The sequence below is a fragment of the Pinus tabuliformis genome, chromosome X (genome assembly GCF_031772625.1).
Source record: "Pinus tabuliformis cultivar Carrire ecotype Pingquan chromosome X, CPIR1, whole genome shotgun sequence".
Lineage (NCBI taxonomy): Eukaryota > Viridiplantae > Streptophyta > Pinopsida > Pinales > Pinaceae > Pinus > Pinus tabuliformis.
This window is the reverse complement of record NC_142308.1, coordinates 806,805,216-806,827,030: the sequence shown is the minus strand read 5'-3', so window position 1 is coordinate 806,827,030 and position 21,815 is coordinate 806,805,216. Positions and strand designations below refer to the sequence as shown.

General features: G+C 41.1%; 1 protein-coding gene across 3 annotated transcripts in view; it reads right to left on the bottom strand.

Moving 5' to 3' along the window:
• Positions 1–227: 227 nt before the first annotated feature.
• Positions 228–21,815, bottom strand: part of LOC149142243 (dehydrogenase/reductase SDR family member FEY-like) — a 168,833-nt gene continuing 147,245 nt past the window's right edge. For 2 of the 3 annotated variants that reach the window (XM_089453002.1, XM_089453001.1), the window contains exons 4-9: positions 4,546–4,663; positions 2,221–2,357; positions 1,857–1,958; positions 1,492–1,584; positions 1,318–1,390; positions 228–1,031 (exon numbers count right to left, since the gene is read on the bottom strand). In XM_089453002.1, coding sequence (XP_089309128.1) covers positions 754–1,031; positions 1,318–1,390; positions 1,492–1,584; positions 1,857–1,958; positions 2,221–2,357; positions 4,546–4,663 — 801 coding nt within the window. In that variant the 3' untranslated portion in view covers positions 228–753. The remainder of the gene's footprint in view (positions 1,032–1,317; positions 1,391–1,491; positions 1,585–1,856; positions 1,959–2,220; positions 2,358–4,545; positions 4,664–21,815) is intronic. The other variant, XM_089453003.1, reaches the window with a different exon arrangement.

Below are 21,815 nucleotides of genomic sequence, written 5' to 3'. Positions count from 1 at the left end.
CAAACTGTGAGAAGCTTAGGATTCAGGAAAACAGGCTATTTCAAGTGTTAGTGAGAAGCTGAAACGAAAACTCAATAATTGTTTAAACATGAATGGCATACATTACATAATGCAATTTGAAAGTTCAGGTGTCAGGAGTGTTTCTAATCCAAGCTTCAAATAAACAGATTGTAATATGATGAACTGTAATGAGAGAAACAAATCATAGAAGTTGCGGATTGGAATGGTTGATCTTCAGATACTGCTTTGAAAAATAAATTAAACATGAAATCAAGTATCACATTATAAATGAGATTTACACTCTCAGCAAAGGTTGCCTAAAAGCAGATTTTAAACTATATCTAGCTGGAGTGTGGTGATTTCCAATTTAGATATCCCAATAACCAAGATCCTAACTATGTTATCTTCTGCTTGCAGCTTAATTTATCCCTAGAAAAACATTTCCATGGCCACAAAATTGTCATCTTTTCTCGCTTACAGTCAACACAAGTTCAACTCAGTTCTTCAAAGGTTACCGCATAATAAACGATACCAAGGACTTGCCTTAGGGAATATATGATAGAATGCCCTTGTGATTTGGAAATCTCATAACAAAAGCACAGATCTGAGAATGCAAATTGCCATAAGAATAAACAAAAGGTGCATGTTGCCTTTAATGACCAATTTGAGGCATGAGAAAATCGGTTGCAGAAGGCTTTGATACTTGGAATACAAAAAGAACCGAATTTGGAACACATCTGAATCTCTGGCCAGTCAGTAGTCCACTTCTGTCGTATTCTGATGACAATATTTACATGGAACCACTTCACCTTCAATAAGCCTTTCAACAGTGTTTGAAGGAAGGCCAATGAGTTCCAATGTCTTATCCCAAACCTTCATAGCAGTCCCTACATTGTGTGCTTCTGCTGAAGCATTTGTTGGACGACAGTCACCAGAAAAATATGGACAAACTGGCCAATCATCAGCCTTTAGAACACTGCAATACTCTGGAATGTCAGGATCCGTTGCAGCAAATAATGTACTTCTAGCACCTAGAAAACACAGGCACCCACGATCTTAAAAAGATTCAGCGGAAACTGATATTTGTAAGAACCTGAGAGAGATATCTATTGATTGCGATAATTAGAGAAACAACAAACTAGCTATTTCTGTTGGCTATAGGGTATCCATCAAAGTTCCATAATATAAACATGTCATATAATTACCTGCAAGTGATGGTTAGTTTCGGGCTGCAAATAATTAACAATTTTTTAATTGGAAATACTTCACAAAGAATTTTCAGACTAATATATGTTTCATAAAATAAAAATGACTAACCTTCTTGAGCATTAAAAAGGAAATATGGAATTAGGTGATAACCGGTCTGCAAAAAACGAGGTAAGTCTCGTGCCTAAGCACAAGCCAGTGCAGGTAGGGAAAATGTTAATAACTCTGAAATGATTTAAACATCAAAGTAGCAAAGGGTTTGAGATTGAATAATCAGATACTTACTACATTTGTCATAACCACTCCTGGAGAAACACACATCACATTTAGACCAGCTTCAGAAGGTAGTTTTCGCTGAAGCACACTGCTGAACATAATCTGAAAGGGCATAAGCACCAAATCATACATCATGCTAAGTAGTATTCAAAAAACTAAAAAAAACAACAACAACAACAACAACAAAACAAAAAATTAAAATTAAAATTAAAAAATAGTTTAGATTGACGCAGCCTTGTGCACCAAACCACATTTGCAATCAAACATGAATGGCAATCTAGCAGCAAAACAAAACTACTAATACTATGATGTCTATAACGAGGACATTTATAAAATACTAAAGAATATAACTACAACACATCAGTCTTTCACACCTGTGCAAGTTTGCTTCCTGAGTAACCAGTGACACTGTTATATTTTCTCTTTCCAGAAGTAACATTCAGGTCATTGGAGTCAACAAAACCTAAATGATGCATCTGTTACAGAAGACAAAAATTGTGTCAATCATCACGACTATACAATTCCATTGCAAAAATCCACATTCAACTGTGTACCAGCTTTTGACAAAGAATCAAAAACAATTCTAATGATTATAAGATATGAAACAGAAAGAATCTCAAATATGGCATGTAAATGTTAATATTATTTTGTTTGATGTGGCATCGAACACTCTATGCGATGGCCACCATTTCTGCCATTGCTAGGACTAGCAAGTAACATAGAAGACATGAAACTTACATTTGAGTTGACATTCACTACTCGAGAAGGAGAACCCCTTATTAGAGAGGGTAGGAGCAAAAGAGTAAGAAGTGCCGGAGCCAGATGATTCACTTGCATATGTTCTTCAAAGCCATCTTTGGAAAAAGCCTGAGGTTCTGGCATATATATTCAAATATCAGATTCAACATTTTACCCAATTCATATATATCACCACATATCCTTAACCCCCGCCAAGAAGCTGTCTACAGAATAATGCTGTGGTCCAAAAAAAATATTCTTGACAATGATAGCAGTGTAAGAGTACTAGAATAACTTGTAAAGAATAATACAAAAATTACTTTAATTAAAAATATTCACCGGCCCTACAACACTAACATGTGCTAATGCAGAAAAAATATTTAGTACTAAATTCCCATAACAACTGCAAAACATAAAAGGAATGATGTGGCATTCCTTAACACAAGATTTCTCTGATTTATAGTATAAAGATGGGCCATGTTTTAGAAAACAAAACAGTTTTATAGCTCTAATATTAGGATTGAACCTTTCCCTAGATATCACAATAACAGACCTAATATGGAAGGCTACTCCAAGTTAGTTATAACCTAGACTTTAGTGAAAGATGAATTGAAGAAAGCAAGCTGGAAATTCAGTTATTTTGAGAAGCAAAGGGCAGGCTACTCCAAGTTAGTAATAACCTAGACTGTTATGAAAGATAAATTGAAGAAAGCAAGCTCGAAATTCAGGTATTTTAATCTTTGAGAAGCAAAGGGATTCAGAGACATTTCAAGAGTACCAATAAGAGAGTGTACTGATTGGTATATTGAATGGCAAACAAGGGAGTACTGTTGCAACTTGCAAGTAAACCAAAGTTGGGCAAAGGAACATAAAATATAACAATAATATGGAGGAGACAGGTTTACTTGTGTGAGAGGGTTGATTTTCACAAAAACCCAATTGAACAAGTCTATCTTGTGCAGTTGGACTGAAAGCGAAAACATGGGCCTTATCATTAGTCGAGATGACAACAAGAACATGATTAGTTCCTCAAATGCCTATATCTGTACCTTACTTAAAGAAGCAAAACGGGATGATCAACTAAAGAATCAAGATTAATACTAGTAATTAAGATGCAATGTAATAAAGTCAGGACAAAAGCAGAGACAACGATCATATTAGGTTTGTTGTGAAATCTTTAGCCGGTTGATAAATAAGCAAACTAAACTATCCATTTCCTTTATTGTGCTAAGAAGCAAAGTTTTTGGGATATTTCTATTACCCCCCAGGCAGTACCCGTACCTGCCATACCTGCATCCAGATGACCTTCTCCTTTAGAAAGGAAAATCAAAATATCCCTGTACCCATAGTTGAAATTGTTTCCATCTTCATTGTACTCACACGCACACCCAAATATCTCTCTAGTTCACAATTTTGTATTTGCAGTAAAACATGAGATCCAATGTTGTGGCTCTCTGTTTTTTTTCAATTTGTATCCACATTAAATATAGCAGTGGCTTGGTGGCTGGCTCTACTAGCTTCACATTTGGAAATCTATGCGAAGACTGTTTTTTTAGAAATCATAACATTAGTAGTATAATCATAAAAATGAATCTATGGACCACTGTAAACAGTTGGCAAAATGATAAACCAACATTTTCTAAAACACTGAAATTGGTAAAAACACTCTTTTTCCTAATAATAAAATTATAAAACCTTAAAGATGTAGATCACCAAAAGATTGTCAATTTATTAAAAACCAATGTCACCTGAAAGGGTGAAATAGGTTCAACTTTTGAAATGGGTAAAACTATTGGAAATGCCACTTTTGAAATTCAAGGAATTGGAAAACAGAATACATATTATTTCATTTATATTTAAATAAATTTTGAATATTCATGGATAATGCAAAAAAAAAAACCTACTTCATTAAGGGCATGTTCGAATAAATGTTTTCCTGATTTTTTTCACCATGTCTTATTTGTTTGTGCTTGTGGATGGGTGCTAGTCCACTTATGAAAAAAATAAAACAAATTATATTTTGGGGGCACAACTGCTCCTTATGTACAACAAATTTGAAACTGTCAAGAAACAAACAAGGAAATGTTCCCCAAAGCTTTCAAACTGGAGAGTGTGGTAAACATTTTCAGAGAACTTCCAAGGCATTTCATAATGGTTTTTGAACCAGAAACATTTCTCGTAAGGGATGATGAGGCAGGATCAAAGTTCCAATAACAAAGAATGAAACCAATTACAGTTTCCACAAACTTTTGTAAAGATATCAAATAATGCAGCCTGGTAAAAACATTGGATACTATCTCTTAGAAGATTCTATTGATGATTTACCTCCAATAGAGAAAATTCCTGCATTATTAATCAGAACATGTAGGGGACCTTGTCGAGCATTCCAAGTTGATGCAAACTTTCCAACAGATTCAAGTGAGAGAAGATCTAACTCCATCACCTGTATAAAGGAAGCTGTGGTATAAGTCTCTAATACGAGAAAAAGAAAAAAAAATCTTCTCATTATAATGCTTATAGTAATAAAAGCATAATGTTAGCCACTTCCAACCTAGCCTCTGAATTCAGCAACCATGAGGCCACTACCCAAATCTTGTTTAACTTTATATCCAATAGACATTCTTTTCAATTCATTCACAATGTTTATGGTCCAAACCAAAGAAATTGGAAATATACGCTAAGATTAGCAGCATAAATTTCTAGGAAAAGCACAGAACACTGTTGATGCATGCAGCTGTATTACTTAAGCAATCTTAGAAGAATGGAAGTTATCACCAGCATACAGAACATTTCTGCATTTAACAAAAAGATGTTATAAATCAATTTCATATTGAGGTATAAACAGTAATGTGAATATGTTGACTCCCAAACCTGCACTTCGATAATATACAAGTCCAAACAATATAAGGGAAACTTTGCGACATTGCCTATTGTCACTGCAAGTATTGTCCCTGTCACTTTAGGCTGGTTCTTTTCCAACTCAAGAGGGAAACCCTAATTAAGATCACCACTTTGTTCTTAAGTGCTGGTTCAAAAATCAGATAAGTGAAACCATGTGATTTTCAGGCACTTTAGAACAATGGGTGAAAAGCAATCATGAGAAGTGCCATATCAAATGGAGTATGGAGTTAGGACAATAATGAACCCATAGAATGAATGGAAAATGCATGGTAAAGCTACTAACAGAAAACCCCACAAGCAGATGTAAACCAGATTTATATGCTACAGCCAAGTAAGGTGTTAAAAAATGATACAATCTCTTATCCAAGTCACAAATACAGCTATACATGACACCATATATGAAACAGAGCTATTTGGACATCCTTTCTTATTGAATAAACAACCAGCAATACATCATATCTTAAATCTGATTTCACAATATGTTCAAAACAAGCATAACCTCATCTTTAACCTGTTGATTTTTTGTGTAGCATCGGGAGCAAGGTTGCACGAAACGGAGAAACGGGTACGAGTTTCCGAAACGGGAAGCGATACGAAACGCGACCTCCCCAAATTTTGGAAATGGGGAAACGCGAATATATATATATATATATATATATATATATATATGATTGCAAACGTAGAAACGTGAATATATATATATATATATATATATATATATATATATGATTGCAAACGGGGAAACGTGAATATATATATATATATATATATTAGGACATTTAAGAAATATGTGCAATCATAAAGCATATATGATACATTCTAATTTATTACATTATGATAAAACTGTCAATTGTCAATGCATAAACTATAAGTATCTAAATTTGCATCATATTTACTCATGAATAATCACATAATGAAAATAGAAATATCCAAAATCAGCCACGAGAAATTTCTAATTTCTTGTCTCACGCTTGATTGGGAGTCTCCTCCTACATAGTCGAACGACCTTAATGCTTTTGATTAAATACAAGTTTCATACCCTAGTACCCTACATTCTCTTGATTATTGGGAGTCTTCCCTGCATAGAGGGCTTGGTTCTCTTAATTAAATACAAGTTCCGTACCCTAGTACATGATAAAATCCAATGGAAACATTTCAATCCCCCCAATCCTGAAATCCTGAAAAACAGATAAGTCTGCTGGATTTTGAGTGAGATCTAAAATTCTACTTTCTGCATATGAAATCCAATGAGGGCGAAACCACTCTCAAACATCCTGAGTCATTTCATGGTAATGTTAAAAATTTAAGTAAAAGGATGAAAATGAAAAATAAAGGAGAATATCACTTTTACTTTAAGAATTTAACATTACCACGAACTGCATATCAACACTAGGGCAAAAGTTCACTTTTATAACTTTAGACAGGCATCTGGAAGCAACTAGAAGTCACTAGGCTAACGTAAGAATAGATTAGAAAACAAATAAAAAAAAATAAGAATTTAACATTACCATGAACTGCATATCAACACTAGGGCAAAAGTTCACTTTTATAACTTTAGACAGGCATCTGGAAGCAACTAGAAGTCACTAGGCTAACGTAAGAATAGATTAGAAAACAAATTAAAAAAAAAAAAGTAAATGCTGAAACGTGGGTCGTACGGCCCTGAAACGCGTTTCAGGCCGTACTAGCTACGTTTCAGTTTCGTGAAACGTGGCAGTACAGCCTGAAACGCGTTTCAGGCCCGTACCAAACGCGTTTCAGCGTTTCGTACCCATTTCCGTACGGAAACGCCCTTCTGCCCCACGTTTCCTGCAACATAGATCGGGAGGTATTCCCGCATGCCAAGAGGTCACCTAAGTCTGCTTAGAAGTATCGTGAAAATTAAAATGAAAATTTTATTTCTTTGGGCATCATGTAGGCTCAAAAAGTCAAGTCGGCCCCACCATGAAAGGGTGTGTCCCTTGGTCAAAATTCACGCATTTGACTTGTATTTATACATGTGACACTTCATTTTGACCAATTCAACATCACAATTTTCTCTCCTATAACAGTGGCATGTGTGAAGTCAAGGAGGCCAAATTGGAGATTTGACCAAGATGATTTCTTGACTAGTTGATCAAGCTTTGACCAAGTTAATTGAGTTGTCTTATGACTGAGTTTGACCACACATGTGGACTTTGAACACAGATTTCTGACTGCAATTGACCGCAGTTGACCTCAGGGGCCACAGGGCCGATTTGCCAAAACAGTTTTGGCCAGCATTGACTTCTGTATTTTTCGCTAGTTTGACCAGTATTGATCTGCTAGAAATTGACCAGGCTTGAATGGTATTTGGACTTGGATGTTGGCACAGATTTCTAGACAAATTTGGATTTGTAAACCTTGCTGAAGAATAATTTCTCCTAGGAGAAAAGTTGTTGGTGTTATCACTCCTCCGGATCTCCAAGGCTGAGGAAGAGTCCAGCTAAGGTAACCACAGACCAATCTTTTAGCTTGGTAGCTAGCCCTAGCAATCCGGAAAGTGCTCTCTCCAAAGGATCACAGCCAGGAGGGCTGGTTTCAGGCTAGATGTAAAGTGCAGAGGGTTGTTTGATTCGATTTGGTTGGGTTGTCACAAGGATGAGTGAATTAGATCAGAGAATGAACTAGGTCAAGGGCAAAGTGAATCAGAATTGCAGAGATCTGATGGGGAAAGGTAGGCAAGGTAGTTTAAACTTCGTAGTATAGTGATGAGATGGTTTTAGACTAGTGAGATGCTAAAAAGAGCATGAGGGTCATGAATTCTTTTTAAATTGAAGAAATGAAACAATCTATGATGATTTTCCCAAAACAGAGCATACAAAGATGAATTCTGCTTATGACACCTTGAAAATCAACATATCATATAGTGAAATGGATCATGAGAGGTACAAAACATTCATAAATATGAAACAGAAGAAGAAATAAGATCAAATTACCATGTCACAGGAATCCCACCAAAATCGCTGCAACTCATCCAATATATTCCATGCCAAAGTCTGAAACAATAATACAATATCCAAGAGAGTTCAACCTGTAAAAAGACTAAGAAAATACATAATATAAGCCTCAAACCAACTCATCCTAGCCTCAAGGGTCGAACCCATGAGAGGAGGAGCAGTTGCAAGAAAGACTGAATTTATAGCTAGAGTATAGGGTGGTCAAAGCGACTCATCCCTAACTTAAGCAAACTGATTCATTACAATTCATGTAGGCCATTTAACTAATGTATTTACCCTAAATAACAGTAAAAAACATAATAAGTACATCATCCTTATCAATTACATTAGTAAAACATCAATTTCCCATAGGTGAAAATCAATTTGGAGAGAAACAGTGAAAATTGGAGAAGACTGTCAAACACGCCCTCTCTTTGTCAAACGCACCCTCCAAGTGCAGGGCTACTTTTGGGTGCCTTCCCGGTGTCCAAATTTGCTCCAGGATAGCTCATTGGAAAGTTTATCCTATCTAGTTTCCAAAACTACCTTTGGTTTTCAAAATGGACTTGATTTGACCCTCCAAAACTTCATTCTCCCAAGATTGGTCAAACGCCTAGCGCCCAATCCAGAATTGAGGCAGAGACATGGTTTTTTGGTGGTTTTTGACCCTTTTGACTGACCTATTTATCTCCAAATGCCTAGCAAATGCACAGGGTGCATGTCCTCATCACTTTGAATCCAAATATGTTTGACCTTTTGACTGTGCTAAAAATGCCTCAAAAAACACAGAAATTCACAACATGCAAAATTTGCTCAAAACTTGTCAAAATTGATGGGATGATGGCTGATCATGTGTTTGAGGCATGGAGTGATGCATCGGCAAGAATGTCTATCCTCCTTTTCTCCTCTTGCTTGGTCAAGGCTTCAATCTTCTCCTTTGCAACTTTGAGTTTTGCCCTGGAAATCCTTTCTCTATAGGCGTAATGTTTAGCCTTTTGGCCTTGTCTAGGAGTTTCTGAAGATGGTTGTTCACCCTCTCAAGCCAATGCTCTTTTTAGGCCTCTAGTCCTTGGCCTTCTTCTTAGTACCTATTTCTTCTCTATCTATTTCCTCTTCCTCACTGTATGGTTTGTATTCCTCTTTTACCATGAGTTATTGGAGTCAAACCCTCGGGAGATGATGAAATGGAATGTGGGTGTAGAGAGTATAGAATGGTGTGAGGAAATTGAGGAGATGGAAATGGGGATGTGTGATATGAGGGAGGTGACAAGGGGTAGTTCTTAAAATGTAGGAATGATAGTGGGAAGCTAGGAAATGGAATTTAGGAATGGGATTCTGTTACTAGAGTTTTGAACTTAGTAAGACATCAAAACACAATGAAACACCATATAAATCAACTGTGGAGGAGAGGAGTGATATGATTTCAACCTACTTGTTTGTTGGAGCATGTTGGAGACACAATTTGAAGCTTGGAGATGATGAAATGCTTTGTGGGCAATCGCTGGACGTTTTCAAGCAAACAGGTAGCAATCTAGTCAAACATGCCCTCTCTTTAACAGGTGTGCAATGCCCTTAGTAAATGCACAGAGTTTTAAGGCAAACACGCCCTCTCTTTGTCAAACGCACCCTCCAAGTTCAGACTTCTTTTGGGTGCCTTCCCAAAGTCCAAATTGAGCCCATGATAGCTCGTTGGAAAGATCTCTCTCTTGGCTACACAATGGACCTATCAAGCACTGAAAATGATCAATTATAGCCCCTCAAAAATCAATTCTCCCAAGACTGGTCAAAAAGTGCAGAATGAGGGTGCAAAAAATGAAGTGTGCTCTTGCAGGCAACTTTTTGAGGCCTTCCTCAACTCCAAATTGAGCTCATGATAGCTCATTGGAAAGATCTTTCTGTCTAGTTATCATTTGACTCATCAAGAAAGTCATTTGGACACTCCAGCTAGGAGAAAATTTGATTTTCCCAAGGTCACTCCAGAAGTGCAACAACTCTCTTGTAGCAACTGTATTTTTGACATTTCTCCAAACCCATGACACCTATGTAAAAACTGAAGGAGGTTTTTCATCCTTGGCCTATGATGGACAAAAAACTCTCTCACTTTTGTCAAATTCATCTTTGTTTGGTCAGAAACATAGTTTGAAGAAAAACTGGCCCTATGTGTGGCAAATGATTTGTCCCTTGGAATGACTTCTTGAAAAATGATGGAGACATGATGTTTATGAGTTGGAATGGCCTCATACTTGTTGAAATGACCTTCCTTATGCCTCCTTTGCTCAGATGTCTCTGATTCCATAGCAAATCCTAGTTCAATGGGAGAGGAAATTAGGGTTTAGTGTAGGCAAAACAAGGGATTTGGGAAACTTATAGGAACGAAGGGAAATAAAGGGGATAGGGGGCTTCTAGATTCTTAGGAAAAATTTGGGAGGTAGGGAGGGATGTTAGGAAGTAAGGGAAACTCGAATTCAAGGATTGATTGAGGGGAAGGGGCCCAAAAGGGAAAAACACAACCCTAGTCTAAAAAAGTGTTAAAAGTGTAGCAATAGGCTAGGGTTTGTAGAAAAATGATGATTTTGAGGGATAGGAGTGATGGGAAGTGTTTAGGAAGGTATACTAAGGATAGGGAAGGCATAAGAGCATCAGGATACAAGTTTTGTTGATGATTTAACCATGGAGGTCATGAAACCAAGAAAAATGCCCTCAAAACCCTAGGACAAGGAAATGAGAGGAATGGGCGTGGGAAACGGTCAAGGGAGGTAGATGGAGTGTAGGTGAGTGAGGTTTTTTTACTAGGGCTACCATCAATGAGTAAATTTTTACATGATGACCTAGGTGGAATGATAAAAATTTCAACATGGGACACTAATATGATGTAAAAGAGGAATTTTGATCATTGATGGCAGTATGCAAATACTGAGTCTAACAGTTGGGTTTTCTCCCAAGTTTGGGTTTCCCAAGGAAAATTTGTTGTTTCTATTGTGCATGGTTGTCTCTATGATCTTTACTGTTTCCTCTGCATTTATTGTTGAAATTTTCTGTGTATAATTGCTCAAATGGTATCAGTGGCATAAGATAAATTGTTTAAAGACCATTTGGTAGTGAGTATTAGATCAGAAGATTGGTTTCTTCTATGCATCATGTAGAAAATCCAACATGGTATCAGAGCTTTGTTGAAAGAGCAGCCATCAAAGTCAACCTAAGAGACAAGTGTTCAGTACCTTGATTTGTTTTTGGATCTCTTGTCAAAATGGCACCAAGTTTCAGGGTTGAAGAGAGGTTAGATGGTGCCATCAACTTCAGATCATGGAAGGCCAAGATACTACTTATCTTGGAAGAGAATACGCTTCAAGGTCATGTGGAGAAAATCATTGTAGAGCCAGAGGGAGTTGAAGAGAAAGCCAAGTATCAGAAAAATGAAGCCAAGCTAAAGAGAATCTTGGTAGATTCCATTAAGGACCACTTGATTCCTCATGTTGCCACATTGAACACTGTCAAAGAAGTATATGATGCTCCAGTAGGATTGTATGAGAGTAGCAACACAAGTAGGAAGTTAACATTGAGAAATCGTCTTCATAATGTCATGATGACTAGATCAGATTTTGTAGTCTCTTATCTTATGAGAGTTTCCTAGATCATAGATGAGCTTGTAGCCATTGGAGACACCATTGATGATACAAAACTTGTTACAGTGACTCTAAAAGGATTTCCTTCTTCATGGGAGCCATTTATTCAGGGAATCTTTGCACAAGGAAAACTATCCATGTTTGATAAGCTATGGACTGATTGTGTCCAAGAAGAGGCCAGATTGTTGTCTAGGAATAGCTTGCAGAATCTGCAAGATGAAGAATCACAAGCCCTTGCAGCTCGTACAAGGAAAGGTAAAGGAAGAAGGAACTTTTCGAAAATTGGCCGAGTAGAATACAGGTAGAAGACCTGCTCCTGTTCAGGATCCGAACAAGAAGGATATGTCAAAGGTCAAGTGTTTCATTTGTCAAAATTTTGGACATTATGCCTTACCAGCATTGACCAAGGGTTATTTAGCATCTTTTTGGTTCAATTTTTCTGGGGTATCTTTGTCTCACTAGGCCACATCATTTGGCACAAAAACCAAGGTGATTGGAGCTGTTTGACTTGGGTTGACTGCAGCAAAAATTGCATACTTTGACCGCACAAGTTTCTCTTTCAGTTTGACTGAGTTTGACTTTATCATTTGACATGCTTTGATTGGGAAAATTCCAATTTCTTGAGGCTGAGTTGACTGGCCCAAAAACCGAGGTGATCTGAGCTATTTGACTTGTGTTGACTTCAGGTTTGACCACAGAGATTGATTGCAGAATTTCTCTCTTTTGACTGAGTATTCAACACTGTTTTGGACTGACTTTGACAAGCTGTGGGGGCCGAATTTGTGGGCTGTTGACTGAACTCTTGGAGGACAGGTTTGACCATCGACTTTGACAGGTTAGGGCACACTTGGACTACTGTTGAATTTGATAGAATTGCAGATTTTTAACAGTTGCCCAGAGTTGAATATTTCATCATTGACATATTGATTTTTGGTTGGTTGATTTGTTGGTCAAGTCAAGGCTTTGACTTTGACTCTTATTATTGAATTTGGCTCATTGTACTCTCTGCTGAACATTTGAAGACAATCTAATAGAAGAAGAATTTTCAAAGGGTTTTCCCCCTTCGGTTTTTCCCTAGCCTTTGACCAAATTGGTGTCTCTTGTTGATGCTCTTGATTGTCTCTTATTGTTGTTGCATTTAATGTTCTGTCTTCAATAATTGTCGATTATTGGAAGAATTAATTCTTATTGAAAAGAATGCAAATTGAAGATTTGAATTGGGCTAAAGTAATTGACATAGCATAGAGAAGTGGAAAAATTAACAATTTTGACCAATTCAACATCACAAATTCTCTCGCCTATAACAGCCACAAGTGTGAAGTCAAAGAGGACAAATTGGAGGTTTGACCGAACTGATTTCTTGACTGGTTGACCGAGCTTTGACCGAGTTAATTGAGTTGTCTTATGACTGAGTTTGACCAGTTTGTTCAAGCAGCGGGAGGCCACATGTGTGTACTTTGACTGCAATTGACCGCAATTGACCTTAGTTGCCGCAGGGCTGAATATCTGAAAGTTTTAACTTTTGACCAGCGTTGACTTCTGTTTTTTGGCTGGTTTGACAAGCATTGACTTGCTGGAAATTGATTAGGTTTCACTGATATTTGGACTTGGATTTTGGCACAGATTTCTAGACAAATTTGGAATTGTAAACCTTGCTGAAGAATAATTTCTACTAGAAGAAAATTGTTGGGTTTTCTCCCAAGTTTGGGTTTCCCGAGGAAAATTTGCTGTCTCTTTTGTGCACGGCTGTCTCTTTATGATCTTTACTATTTCCACTGTATTTACTGTTGAAATTTTCTATGTATAATTGCTCAAATGATATCAATGACATAAGATAAATAGTTTGAAGATCATTAGGTAGTAATTATCAAATCAGAAGATTGGTTTCTATTGCACGTTCTGTAGAAAATTCAACATAACCAAGAACAACCCACAAAATATTGTGAAAACAACCCCAGCCAAGAAGGTACAACAGCCAATGCAAGATGGCAACCTTGGCACATGAACATGATCTCAAGAAATAAGCAGAATGGGAAATTTAAACTGCCATTAACATTTCCACAATGAACCTGCAAAAGAGTGAAGAGTAATTCTATCTCTTGGGGAGGGTGTTAATCCTAATGAATCCCCCCCCCCCCCCACTTCCAAATGAAATGAGATCTCCTTTCATAGCTTCTCCTATCAACCTATTTCCATTAAAATATTGTTAAGAGGCATCTAGGTGCTTTCATAGATTGAGCGCTCCGCTTAAGGGACATTTCATTTGTTTTGGGGGTTTGAAAGTGTAGGTTTTAACCTCGTACAAAAATTACCTGCATACGAATTCTAAAACACAGAAAATAAACAATGCGAGAGCATAACACATAAAACACATATACATAGAGATTTCCCCTGGATCCCAAAACCGGGACTACCAGATTGATTTTTCATTATGTTCCTTTCAATGTTATAATACATATATATACATGCCGAAGCATCCAATACCATGAACCGAAAACCATCGCGCCCAAAACCATGTGCGAAAAACCATGCACAAAACCATAGGTAGGTCCGCCCACCTAATATAGTCGTCGAAAGAATATAACACGACCCAACATTCTCCCACTTGTTGTTTTCTTTCCATAGGGGGCCACAGGAGAGCTTAGTCATTTATCTAGCCCTGCAACGCCCATTGTTTCTCTACACCAAGAGAACTTCTCAGAGCTCACAGATTTTGTCAATGCATCTGCAGTATTCTTCAAAGTGTCCACCTTTACCAGCAACACCTTTTTGTCTTCTATCATATCCCTCACAAAGTGATACTGAACATCAATGTGCTTTGTCTTTGAATGGTAAGCAGGGTTCTTTGCCAAGAAAATTGCACTTTGGTTGTCACAGTCTATCCTTATAGCTCCCTGTACTAACCCCATACTTGAACACAATCTCTACAACCAAACTGCTTCCTTGCTTGCATGAGTGGCTGCCATGTATTCTGCCTCTGTAATTGATAGTGCCACTACAGGTTGTTTCTTACTCATCCAACTGACTGCACCTCCAAATAGGTTAAACGCATACCTGTAATATTCCTAATTAGCCATGGCTAATTAGAATATTCAATTTTGCTCAATTTTGCCTTCTATAGTTATTTGTAAATAAAAAGGTGAGGAAAAGGGGACAAACTCACTTTTAGAATAAAAGTCACTTCCTAGTAGCACAACGTTGTGAATTAAAGGGGGGCCAAAGGACCACGCAGAGATGGGGCCCACGCAGACACTTGGAGGGACTGCGCAGATGGAAAGGGAACACGTGGCAAGAGGGAATTACGTTGGAGGAGGTGAGCCTTGGGATTGGGAGAGGCCAATGCTATAAAGGAGAGAGGAGTCCCTTCATGTTTTCATGGGATGATGAGCATTTGAGCTAGTCACTTCGACTTGGAGCACGCTGGCTATTTAGCCTGTTCGCGGCACTATTTAGTGCACTGAGTGTCTCCGTTTGGAGATCTCACCCTTAGCCCCGAGGGACTTCGAGTGCCTACTCGGGCAAGGTATTTTCAGCAGTCTTTTTGCAGTAGTTTTGATCTTTGGCATTGAAGTGGAGCTGAGCATTGGAAGACTACGCAATCTTGAGAGAGAGGGACACAGTTCTTCTGGGAGCAGTTCTGGATTGAGGATTTGTGGAAGAGTTGAGCTGGGATATTGAGCAAGGGATCAGCTCTTGCATATTGGAGTGGTTTGGCAGAGTTTCAGGCACTATTTTGGAGGATTCTACTCAGTGGCAGCGCAGGACCTTGAGGGATTGCGTGATTCCCCAAGGGGGCGATTTTCGGGGGTCGACCATTTCAGAAAAGCTTTCTGGGTTTTTCTAGGTTTTCTGAGTAGGGGCAGATTCCAGAGTTTCAGCATTTTCTGAGGAGGGGAACAGCCCCAAATCTTCATTTGATTTCTGGCAGTAGCAGCAGCACGGTAGTTCTCCAGCAGCTTGGACGCAGTTCAAAGAAAGGCCATTCCTTTGCTATTTTGAGTGTATTTCTTCACTTGCCTTGTGCAAGTCAAGGTGCTACCTGTCTGATCACCTCTTGTACTCTTTCCATTACTCAGTATAATAAAATGGCTTAGCATTTCTCTTTGCATTTCTTGAGTATCTACTTATATTTCATGTTCACATTATTATATGTTGCACCACTGTTATTTTTATCACTTTGAGTTTCCCGGTCACTATATCTTTTGGACGTGTTTGGTTGAAGTTTGCTTGGGTTTAAGGGATATTCCAGAAACGGGATATTACAGTGGTATCAGAGCATAGATCTGGCTCAGCCTATGGAGCTAGCAATCTATGACACTGGGGGAAAAGCCCTACATCTGTTACAAAGGTAGGAGATACAGAGACACTGGACGTAGATTGGAAAACACCTATGGAGAGGGAGACTGTGTTCCAGTGGTGGACGCAGGATAGGAGGAGCCTGTGGTGGACGCAGGATAGGAGGAGCCTGTGGTGGATGCAGAGCAGGAGGATCCGATGGCGGATGATGACGGGAAGAAATTTGCGGACATGCTCCTCAAATTAGTACAAGATCTATCGAGGTAGATCGAGGTGATGGGGCAGAGATTCACGGCAGTGGAGGCTAGACAGCGTGAGAGCCCACGAGTTTTCCAGGTTGGAGAGGGATCGGGTGCATCTCACCATTTACCAGAGCAGGGCGCCACTCAGCGTGATACTACTCAGCAGGTGGCCTCACATGCCCTTATACGCTCTACCATGCCCACTTTCCTAGGAGCAGATACAGGGGCCGAAGCACAGCAGGAGGCAGAGCCCAGTCATATGGGTGATTATTTTGCGGAGTACCAGGCCTATGGGCAGGAGTTCAGGGATGCTCTCTCATTCAGAGACTTCGTTCAGCTCCAGTAGGATAGTAGACCCAGCGACCATCACAGAGGATACCGGCATTATCATGATGGAGACTCCCACCGCACAGCTAGTAGATTTCACTTGCCTATGTTTGATGCCTCATCAAACAGTTCGGCAAAGTCTTGGGTGCAGAAGTTGGACATTTATTTCCAGCTTAACCAGATGTCGGAGGCAGAGGCCATCAAGGTGGCGACATTACATTTGGATGGTGAGGCCCAGGATTGGTGGTTCCATGGGATGGTTACACTCGGGCATTCCACAGTGACGACGTATGCCAAGTTCACCAGGAGATTGATGGAGAGGTTTGACCGGAGGGATCCGGAACAGCACTTTGTTGAGCTAACAAGGCTCAAACAGACAGGGAGCCCAGAGACCTACATTGCGGACTTTTTGAGGGTTTCAGTGATGGTGCCAGATCTATCCACGGCACGGAGGATCTACATGTATGTTGAGGGGTTAGCAGAGCCACTTCGGGGTCTAGTCAGATCCGCTAGACCAACCACCCTTCAGGATGCTATTAGCAGGACCCGGACACCTTACCCCCAACGACAGGCTTTTTAGCCTAAGGGGAAGGATGTGAGGATTCCGCCTCCGAAGGGGAATCCAGGACGAGTACAGATTGATGATGATGCCAGGAGGGAGTTGAAGAAGAAGCGGTTGTGCTTCACCTGTCAGGAGCCGTGGGCACCAGGACATAGATGTGTTGCTGGCAAAGCACATTTTATTGAGGTCTTCTCCGAGAGCAGTGGGGAAGAGGATGAGGAGGATGATGTGGAGGTAGGAGATAGTCATGCCATGCAGGGTCCCTTGCCGCCTCCACCACCAACAGCAGGTGGTGCAGCTTTTGCACCTACCGGAGGAGCCCTTGCAGCATTGCGAGGAGTTCCCAAGTATTTGACGCTGCACGTACGGGGGACAGTACGTGGCCAACAAGTATCAGTTTTGGTTGACAGTGGGGCAACCCACAACTTCATCGATGCACAGATGGTTGAGCGGAGAGGTATACCGACAGAGAGCTTCGATGGATTTTCAGTTTTGGTCCTAGGAGATCAGACCATGGTGTGTGCTCGTTATGTCCTAGAGTTATCAGTGACAATGGGCACCTAGACACTGACTGACCACTTTTTCGTGGTCAATATTCCGGACACCAACATAGTATTGGGTGTTCAGTGGCTTATCACTCTAGGGAAGGTCACGATAGATTGGAAGGCCCTAGAGATGGAGTGGGATGATGAGAAGACAGGGAGGCATGAGAAGATACGGGGACAGCACACATATCCGCCTCAGACTGTTTCAGCTCATCGGATGGAGGCAGTCTTCCGGAAGGGAGACATAGAGTGGGCAGTAGCGCTGTGTGCATCAGAGACAGGGACTACAGGGCAGACAGTGCACCCAGAGATACAGTCCATCCTTGACCAGTATGCCACAGTATTTGGGGAGATTCCACCGGGACAACCACCATACTGGGGGTTTGAGCACACCATTGAGCTTGAGCAGGGCATACAGGCAGTGATTACTACCCCCTATAGGCATCCTAAGGCCTATCGGGATGAGATTGAGCGGGCCATTCAGGAGTTGCTGGCTCTTGGGCACATTCAGTCGAGCACGAGTCCTTTTGCTTCTTTCGTGGTGTTGGTGAAGAAGAAGGACGGCACATTGAGGATGTGCATTGACTACAGGGCCATGAACAAGAAGACACTGAAGAACAGGTACCCCATACCCAGGATCGATGAGTTGATGGATGAGTTGAGAAGAGCACGGTTCTTCTCGAAGATTGATTTGAGATTTGGGTACCATTAGATTCGCATGAGGGAGTAGGACATTCCCAAGACCGCCTTCAGGTGTCACTATGGGCACTTTGAGTTTTTGGTGATGCCCTTCGGGCTAACCAACGCCCCAGCTACATTCCGATCTTGCATGAATCACATCTTCCACAGTCACTTGAGGAAGTTTGTGTTGGTGTTCTTTGATGATATCCTCATTTATAGCAGGACTTGGGAGGAGCATCTCCAGCACATTGAGACAGTATTGTGCATCTTGGAGGAGAAGCAATTCTATGCCAAGCTCTCCAAATGTGAGTTCGGGTTGACGGAGATGTTATACTTGGGACACATCATAGGGGTGGATGGAGTGAGGGTCCACGAGGAGAAGATCAGGGCCATCAGAGATTGGCCAGAGCCGAGAAACGTGACGGAACTTCGAGGATTCATTGGCATTTGTACTTATTACTGGAAGTTCGTCAAGAGTTTCTCACAGCTTGTTGCACCCCTGACAGATTTGACGAGGAAGGGGGCATTTAGTTGGTCGGATACAGCACAGCGAGACTTTGACAGGCTCAAGGAGGTTATGAGCAGCTGCCCAGTGCTTGCATTGCCAGATTTTACGCGGCCATTTGTTTTGAAGTGTGATGCATCGGGAGAGGGGATCGGCACAGTGTTGATGCAGGGAGATCACCCTATAGCCTTTGAGAGCCGGAAGCTCCTTCCACATGAGAGGTTGTATTCTATATACGATAAGGAGATGCTGGCCATCATGCATGCATTGGCCAAGTACCGACAGTATTTGGTGGGTAACAGGTTCAGGGTGAGGACTGATCACAACAGCCTCAAGTTCTTTTTGGAGCAGAAGCAGCTACAGGAGAGGCAGCAGAAGTGGATCAGCAAGATCCAAGCATATGACTTTGACATTGAGTATGTCAAGGGTAAGAACAACGTGGTAGCAGATGCCCTTTCACGTAGACCAGCCACATTGTCTCTTATGAGCTTGGACGCAGACTGGAGGGCTCGACTCTTAGTAGAGTACTCCAAGGACAGATTTGCATGTGAGGTTCTGGATGGGCAGGTGGCGGATGATAGGTACAGGGTGGTCGATGAGATCATCTACTACAGGGACCGTATCTTCTTGACTGAAGGGTCTCAGCTCAAGAAGAAGATACTTCAAGCGTCACATGATTCACCATTGGCAGGCCATCAGGGGTTTACGAAAACCTACAGGGCCATTAGAGAGAGGTTCTCATGGAAGGGCCTCAAGGAGGACTTACTCCAGCATGTCCGGGAGTGCGATGTTTGCCAGAGGAACAAGGGGGAGATGAACCATCCAACAGGACTATTGCAGCCTCTTCCCATTCCAGAGGGGAAATGGGAGTGTATTTCGATGGACTTCATCACAAGGTTGCCCATGGTACCGGGCAAGGATTGATCGGCTGACAAAGTACTCACACTTTTTCACCATATCCGCACACTACACAGCAACGGAGGTGGCCGAGCTGTTCTTCAGAGAGATTTTCAAGTTACATGGTCTTCCCAAGACCATCACCAGTGACAGGGACAGTCATTTCATGGGCGGACTTTAGCAAGAGCTTTTCCGATTGGTGGGGACGGAGTTGACACCGAGTACTAATTATCACCCACAAACGGACGGCCAAACAGAGATAGTTAACAAGTGGCTGGAGGGCTACTTGCGTAACTATGTCAGTGGGCAGCAGCGAGCATGGCTGAAGTGGCTGCATCTGGGGGAGTACTGCTACAACACTACACATCACATGTCCATCAGTATGTCACCATTCTATGCTTTGTATGGATATCATCCTTTATCTTTTGCTGACGTGATGTTTGGTGCTAGCAAGGCTTCAAGAGCCAAGATTTGGATCCAAAAGAGTCAGGATATTCTCCGAGCTCTCAAGGATAACATGGCTACAGCGCAGAACCAGCAGAAGTTGTATGCTGACAAGGGTCGGGTGGAGAGACAGTTTGAGGTAGGAGACTTGGTCTACCTACGATTATAGCCATATCGACAATCGTCACTGAAGCAGAAGGGGGCTGAAAAGCTCAAGCCCCGTTTTTATGGGCCATACAGGGTGATACGCAGGATTGGACAGGTAGCATATGAGTTGGAGCTGCCCCAAGGCAGCAAGATTCATAACGTTTTCCACGTATCATGCCTGAAGAAGGCGTTGGGACAGCATGTGACAGTGACAAATGAGCCACCACCCATGGATGATGAGGGGCATTTGTTGTTGCAGCCAGAGGCTATTATTCATACCAGGGAGAGGCAGCTACGGAGCAGGACAGTTCAAGAATTCTTGGTGAGGTGGAAGAATATACCGGATGAGGATGCCACTTGGGAGAGTGAGAAAATTTTGCAGCATCCATCACTTCAGTTGCTTGAAGACAAGCAACATTTTGCCGGGGGAGACTGTAATATTCCTAATTAGCCATGGCTAATTAGAATATTCGATTTTGCTCAATTTTGCCTTCTATAGTTATTTGTAAATAAAAAGGTGAGGAAAAGGGGAAAAATTCACTTTTAGAATAAAAGTCACTTCCTAGTAGCACAACATTGTGACTTAAAGAGGAGCCAAGGGGGGCCAAAGGACCACGCAAAGGTGGGGCCCATGCAGACACTTGGAGGGACTGCGCAGATGGAAAGGGAACACGTGGCAAGAGGGGATTATGTTGGAGGAGGTGAGCCTTGGGATTGGGAGAGGCCAATGCTATAAAGGAGAGAGGAGCCCCCTCATTTTCTCATGGGATGATGAGCATCTGAGCTAGTCACTTCGACTTGGACCACGCTGGTTGTTTAAACTTTAGCCTGTCTGCGGCACTGTTTAGTGCACTGAGTGTCTCTGTTCGGAGATCTCACCCTTAGCCCCAGGGGACTTCGAGTGCCTACTCGGGCAAGGTATTTTCAGCAGTCTTTTTGCAGTAGTTTTGATCTTTGGCATTGAAGTGGAGCTGAGCATTGGAAGACTACGCAATCTTGAGAGAGAGGGACGCAGTTCTTCTGGGAGCAGTTCTGGATTGAGGATTTGTGGAGGAGTTGAGCTGGGATATTGAGCAAGGGATCAGCTCTTGCATATTGGAGTGGTTTGGCAGAGTTTCAGGCAATATTTTGGAGGATTCTACTCAGTGGTAGCGCAGGGCCTTGAGGGATTGCGTGATTCCCCAAGGGGGCGATTTTCGGGGGTCAGCCATTTCAAAAAAGCTTTCTGGGTTTTTCTGGGTTTTCTGAGTAGGGGCAGATTCTAGAGTTTCAGCATTTTCTGAGGGAAACAGCCCCAAATCCTCATTTGATTTCTAGTAGTAGTAGCAACATGGCAGTTCTCCAGTAGCTTGGACGCAGTTCAGAGAGAGGCCATTCTTTTGTTATTCTGAGTGTATTTCTTCACTTGCCTTGTGCAAGTCGAGGTGCTATCTGTCTTATCACCTCTTGTACTCTTTCCATTACTCAG